This window comes from Tachypleus tridentatus, chromosome 13 (genome assembly GCF_004210375.1).
Source record: "Tachypleus tridentatus isolate NWPU-2018 chromosome 13, ASM421037v1, whole genome shotgun sequence".
In the NCBI taxonomy this organism is placed as follows: Eukaryota; Metazoa; Arthropoda; class Merostomata; order Xiphosura; family Limulidae; genus Tachypleus; species Tachypleus tridentatus.
Window position 1 is genome coordinate 59670845 of NC_134837.1, and position 7370 is coordinate 59678214.

General features: G+C 32.4%; 1 protein-coding gene across 6 annotated transcripts in view; it reads right to left on the reverse strand.

The window, feature by feature from the left end:
* The window catches only part of LOC143239829 (C-Jun-amino-terminal kinase-interacting protein 4-like), a 118534-nt gene extending 112828 nt beyond the window's left edge, over positions 1-5706 (reverse strand). For 4 of the 6 annotated variants that reach the window (XM_076481380.1, XM_076481379.1, XM_076481381.1 and 1 more), the window contains exon 1: positions 4942-5694. In XM_076481380.1, the coding sequence (XP_076337495.1) occupies positions 4942-5274 (333 nt within the window). In that variant the 5' untranslated portion in view covers positions 5275-5694. Of the gene's footprint in view, positions 1-4941 lie in introns of all 6 variants that reach the window. The other 2 variants (XM_076481384.1, XM_076481383.1) reach the window with 1 other exon arrangement.
* Between the last annotated feature and the right edge of the window lie 1664 nt (positions 5707-7370).

Below are 7370 nucleotides of genomic sequence, written 5' to 3' on the forward strand. Positions count from 1 at the left end.
AGTTTGTTCCTGAAATAGTGTTAGTGTTCTAGTTATAAACAGTTTGTTTCTGAAACAATGTTAGTGTTCTAGTTATAAACAGTGTTTTGGAAAACAATCTTTATTTAAAGAGTTACTAATTTCAAGGTTACAGTAACTGTCAATATTGTGTTGTAATACTCAGGTACTAAATATTTCAAGGACAAACTTTAACACAAATTTATTGTAGAAGTGAAAACATTACATGAAAATCATTTGTGTTCCACCAAACTGAAACCAATTTCATAAGTTTTTGTGTTTTTGCTTCTTTTGTGCAGAGTACTGCCTTGTCCCAAAAAAAGTTCAAAATTACTTTAAATACATACAGATAGAAAGATATAGTTCATGAATCTCAAGTATGACTGAAGCTAACTATACAACTTTATGCACAGTTGCTCCAGCTCTGAAACAGGTCAGTGAACCAAATGTTTCAAATGCCATAACAGGAAATGAGTGTGCCTATGCTACTTAAGTCTTTATTAACCTACTTTAAACCATGAGTAACCCTAGGTATATCTTTGTGCTGGTAAAGAACTTGTGTTTAACAACCCAAGTATAATTTTCCTGTACTCAAACATTTCCCCAATTATAATAATTATTCAACTAATTATTTAGTAACACTTCTGGAAGCTAACCTGATTTCTCACACTTTCCTACATCTAAACTTTAGCTAATCCAGTATGTGGTAAATAATTTTTTAAACCTAAAGTACTGTGTATTATAAATCTGCTCCATTTGAATATGTTGTTGATGAAATATATCTTAAGACCACAACATTAAGTTAGATTTTTATTCATTAAGACTATTATCCACTGAAATGTCATGTAAAGTAGATTTTCAATAAATGGTCCTTTCTCCAGTACAAAACTTAGATACACATAACTCAAGAACAAGAGATGTGTTGACCTACTTGGACCATCTAATCTACAAGTGTTAAAATAAAAATATAATACTCAAAGCAAACCTTTAGCATTCAAATATATATCAAGTTTTCCTTTAAACTGACTTAAATTAACTGTCACTGATGAAAATACCAATAAATCTGCTTATAAATGAGAAAGGTTTTTAATTAGCCTAAACCAAAGAACACTGACCAACTACAAAATTTGAATATTTTAATGAAAGCTTGACCCATTCTAAAGAATTAATTCATGCTGAAAAAGAAGGTAGACATTGGTATATGTTCACAAAATAAAACTTTCTTATATATGAATGTACAGTAACATCTACAAAAACCTCTGACATAATGTCTAGAACTTGAAGTATGAAGTAAAAGGAAATTTTTGGTCTAAACTGTATTAAATGTACTTCAGTTATAACAATTTACTGATATATATATTTATCAAAAGATTTTATTGAATGACAGTGCCCTAGTAGGAGAGTGCCTTGATGTTTTGTAACTCTGATACATAGCACACAAAATGTATATCAGTAAGATTTTCACAAAATTTATGGAAAGGCTACATAGGAAATAGAAAACTTTGGCATTGCTGATAGTAACAAACATGGTTTTTATGATGACTAGTCTTACAATATCTTTAAGTGTTTCACATCTTCACCAAAACTTTCACACCTTTCCTTCAAGTGCTGGTAACAACTCGGCCAAAATACATCAAAAAGTTCTACAATCTATAAGTAGAAATTTTAAATTATGGAGGAAAAAACTTCTATAATTTTGTACAGTCATTCAGCAGTCATGTTTCCAAGTGCCCCATGTTAATAAAGTAGAATGAATGACATGTCAAATTAAAACATCATACTTAGGAAATTTAACCTATAAAGAAGAGCTTACAGTTTTTATTTTGTATGTGTGTGTGTGTGTGAAGGAGACTTTGCTTTTTAAAATTGTTAAGAAACTAAGTACACTTACTACAGATGATGTCTAATTGTCAGAACACAACTACAAATACAGATTGTGAAGTATCCTTAATAAAATAATTTGTCTGTCAATGTATGTTTAGACATATTCATGTTAGGTATATGGTCATGAATTATTACAGTTTGGCCTTTAAATGTTTCAGAAGGTTAACTTTACTGTAAATTATATTTTTAAAGTTATAATTTGTTATTTCAAGAATGTAATATGGCTAGAAAGTTATAATAATATGACATCACATTTTTTTCTAGTATATTAAAAGCTAGATTATAAATTCAAGATAGTAGTGAAGTAGAAGCAGCGTGTTTCAAGATAAAATGTGGACCATTCAGTGTTAGCTGTCACAGTTACTTTACACAAGTGATTATCTTTATATTAGTTAATCATATTTGTAATGAAGACTCTTAGACCTACAGCAACTTATGACAGTACACAAGCATTTAGAAACATTAAAGAATGAAATGCAGTAATTATAATTAGCTCATGTGGACTGTAAAAGATAATTTTAACAAACTATGCTTTTCCAACACATGTAATGTGAATAAATGGAGAGTATATTAGTAAATAACAATAAAATAAAATACTCAAGAAAACCATATACAGTTGTATTTCATCAATAAGCAACACTATAAAACAGTAATAAATCAAATTATCTCATTTAATAAAAGTTACTTTTCAAATAAGAATAACATACCATCATAGGTAAATGGTGCATGTCTGATAAAACATTTGAAAAATATAAAACTTAAGCAATTATATAATATACAAGAATATTAATTTAAAAACATTGATGTTCAAAAATTACACAAAAACATGCATCTTAAAATAAAAATACAATCACAAATACAGACAAACCAGTGTCAGATTTGAGATGTGATGTTCATGTTACTTCTTCAAGCAAGAAACTGGTGTTCATATTATTTCTTCAAGCTATAAATTTCCATTTTGACTCTCAATATATTACAGCTTTTAGACACCAATGTTCACACTATGTCTCAAGCCTTAAATCTGTAAAGTCACAAAAAACTGTTCTGTTTCAAACATTTTAGTTTAATAGAATACATAGTTGGTATATAATGCTCTTTTGGGAACCTATAGGAACTTCTGGGTTGGCTACTTGAAGAACGGGTAGTTATTACTTCTAGTAGTGGTACTTGATGTATGGTGATCAACATACCAAGTTATGTAAATATCTTTTAACATATATGTTACTACTATATTTATACTCTTTAGTTACATGGAGAGTCTTCAAACAATGGTTTGTTTGTTTGGTTTGTTCTGAATTTTGCACAAAAATATACAAGGGCTATCTGTGCTAGCCACCCATAATTTAGAAAGGAAAGACCAGAGGGAATGAAACTAGTCCTTTTACCAATGAATAGTGGGATTAACAATCAAATTATAACACCCCTACAGCTGAAAGGGCAAGCTCATTTTATGGAGCATGAGTTCAAACCCCCAAACTCTCAGCTGGTGAGTTGATCTCCCTAACCACCTAATCATGATAGGCCCTGGATTGGGAGGGACTTCTGAACTATATTGGATAGTGCATGGACCAAATTTTGTAACCACATGAGTTCTATACATGGCTGGACATGCACTGTATGTTGGATAGTATATTCATACAGGCTTTAGTTTTCTTAAGTTGTGAAGTCATATATGTATAATCAATGTAAATACAGGACAATGTGTCATAATATAATAGCACATATACATAAATGAACACTTTATATATTTATTATAAATGTTATATTTCCCACTTCCTCCTCGTCTCTGCTGACCATGATAAACCTAGTTATGATTTTACTCCAGCTGGCACACTCTACAGGGTCAGAAACTTATTTATTAACAATTACAAATTGATTATATTAATATACCTCTCCTTGCACTTTTGATTAAGTTTGAGTTGTGACATTTCTACAACCCTATACTCTGGTGGACTGCCACTGCTGTATACCTTTCCTGAAAATGAATATTTTGACAACAAAATATAAAACAACAAAATTCCTCCACCTAGAATCACTATCTCCTGCAGATACAATTCTTGTCACTTCTTATGGTCAGCTTCAAGGATGGTTACTCTATCTGGAGTACCAATAAAACTTGCAGTCATGCACTGTTGTATATCACTCACATATACCATCAGCCATCATCATGAGTGCTAATCCAATGCTCAAATGCTAAGATTGCTACTATCTTGTAAATTATAGCTTAAAGATTACTGTTGTGAGAGGCAGCCTAGACGTTTGTGCAACATGACCAAAATTGATCATGCAGCTATTAAAAAAACTGTGATCCTGTCTACAGCATCACATCTAAAGAGGCAGGAATCCTATACAAAAATAAATGATCTGTGATATTCATACAGTTGCAACAAATTTACAATCACTTGGGTACATGAGTTACACCTGTCATATGAACATTAAATTACATACACAGCCTGCACACAGCTATATATGTATGCATGTAACTGATTATGAGTTTCTATGTAACTCACAGACTACATTAAAATGTTTGAGTGTCAACAGATATAGCCATTGTTATTTGCATTATTAAAATAATCACAACTGTTTTTGCTGCAGGATGGTGGAACAATATTAATAGTAAATGGTCAATTCTTATTATGAACCAATACCATGGTTCATAAGTACAACAATGTTTGTTTTTCCTATCAGTTCTGCATACAGAGAAAAATTGACATTTATAATATCTTTGTACTAAGGCAGGTTTACACTTATGCAGCTCCTAGATATAAGTAAATTTGAAAATTTTATAACAACTGAATATTTTTTCACCCTATAATATGTGTGTGTTTGTAAGACCATCAGTTGGAACAAGTAGATAAAATTGGATTTGTTGTAAAGCACAAGGCCATACAAGGGACTGTTGGTGTTTTACCCATCATTATTTTCAATACAAATAGAAAGGAAGAAAAACATATTCACTTACTGAAATTAGTTATGTTCCACCAGCCTTATCACTATTAGTTAGAACACAGACAACAATTATACAAGCCTATAATTCTGTTCGTACTTATGGACACCTACCTGATCAGAATGTTTTCTTAACTGTTTCTCACGCTCATACTGTGTTACGAGTTGTTCGTTATCTTCCCTTAGTAATTCTAGTTCCACCTCGTGTTCTTGGCTTTCCATACAAGAAAGATCAAGATTTTCCAAAACATTTACCACCAGTGGCATTAACTCTTTCACTACGTCTTCATCATACTTTCTTATCATTTTTTCAAATTCTTGATATATTCTTCCAGCCAGGTTTTGAACTTTTTCCGACATTACTATACCAGCGTCATCACTTGTTACATAAACAGTTTCTTGCAAAGGCGATAAACGAGATGGGCTGGCACTTGGTGTTGTATCCATTTTTTTTTTTTTTTAAGTGCTAGTTACTACCACTACTAACGTTATTGTCAATTTTGATCTTACAAACATCTGAAACAGTAATAATCTCCCAGTATTAGTAATAGCACTAGTGGAAAAGTGCCACTCCTCAATCCCACTGTCGACCAGATGCCACTGGTATTACTAATATTACTTAGTAAGTTAGTTAAAACCAAAGTGTAGTTAGTGGCAAGAACTACGTAGTAACGTTAATTTGACCTGTGTGTTCCCTAATATACCAGCGTATACTATTTGCAGATACAAATATATATATATATTACTTCCCTAATTCTACATATTACTTTAAAACTAGCTAAACTATTCAACACACAACCTCTGACGTCGATAGTTTACATTCATTCACTCTGACATATGAAAACTATCTCAATCTGTTCGCTTATAGCACCACGCAACGGACAAAATAGACTTTATAATATGCGATGAGCTTTCAGCCTTTAAGAAAATGTGATGTTTTAGTTTATTCCAAAACTATATTTACAAATAATAACACCTGATTGTTGTAATACAAGTTGCATTAGTATTATTGAAATTATATATATTATTTGTAAAAAATATATTTACATATGATAATACTTGGTTGTTGTGATAGAAGTTGTATTATTATTATCTAAGTTATAGTTAACTGGATATTATATATAATAAATAATAATAAAATATTTGTTTGTTTGTTTGTTTGGGAATTTCGCACAAAGCTATTCGAGGGCTATCTGTGCTAGCCGTCCCTAATTTAGCAGTGTAAGACTAGAGGGAAAGCAGCTAGTCATCACCACCCACCGCCAACTCTTGGGCTACTCTTTTACCAACGAATAGGGGATTGACCGTCACATTATACACCCCCACGGCTGGGAGGGCGAGCATGTTTAGCGCGACGCGGGCGCGAACCCACGACCCTCGGATTACGAGTCGCACGCCTTACGCGCTTGGCCATGCAATAATAAAATAATATTAAATTTTATAATAATGGCCCGGCATGGCGAAGTGTGTTAAGGCGTGCGACTCTAATCTGAGGGTCGCGGGTTCGCATCCCGGTCGTGCCAAACATGCTCGCCCTTTCAGCCGTGGGGGCGTTATAATGTGACGATCAATCCCACTATTCGTTGGTAAAAGAGTAGCCCAAGAGTTGGCGGTGGGTGGTGATGACTAGCTGCCTTCCCTCTAGTCTTACACTGCTAAATTAGGGACGGCTAGCACAGATATCCCTCGAGTAGCTTTGTGCGAAATTCAAAACAAACAAACAAACAATTTATAACAATAATTACATATAATAAATATATGATATTATATATAATAAATATTAATAATAATAAAATATTATTATATTTTATAATAACTGGATAATTATATATATTATTTGTAAAAAATATATTTACATATAATAATACTTGGTTGTTGTGGTAGAAGTTGTATTATTATTATCTAAGTTATAGTTAACTGCATAAACGTTGTATAAAATCATGATTAATGAAAGGCAAGCTTAGGTTTCTCTTATATTTTTAAAAACGGCTGGTATGAGTAGTGAAAGCACTAGTAGAGGAGCGAACAACGTTTCGACCTTTTTCAGTCATAGTCATAAAAATGTGAGTCCGCAGGTTTGCATGTACCTCTGAACAGACCCACCAAACCCTGATACCACATTTGGCGAAAATTTATCAAAAGAGGGCAAAGTAGTAGAAGGAATGCCCATAAAACCCGCACAACGCAGGACTGAAAATTCGTGTGTGTCTTTCCATGGACCCAGTTAACCCTCATATCAAACTTTGTGAGGACCCATCAGAAGGAAGTGACGTAATGGTAAAAGCGCAAAAGCACCTATAAAAACTCGTAAAATTCAAAATTAAACTTAGTATGTACTCCCGCATGGACTTAATGAATCTCCATGACCTTTTAGAAAATATTATAAGCAAGACATTTTTTTAGACAAGTTCAATACTGTTGACGTCTCTCATGTTGACTTTAGTAAGATCATAATCATGTGCTGTAATTTTACACGAGCACGTATGTTATATAAAAAGGGGAAATTTAAATTCTAAAAATAGATAAAGATCGTTGGTTATTCG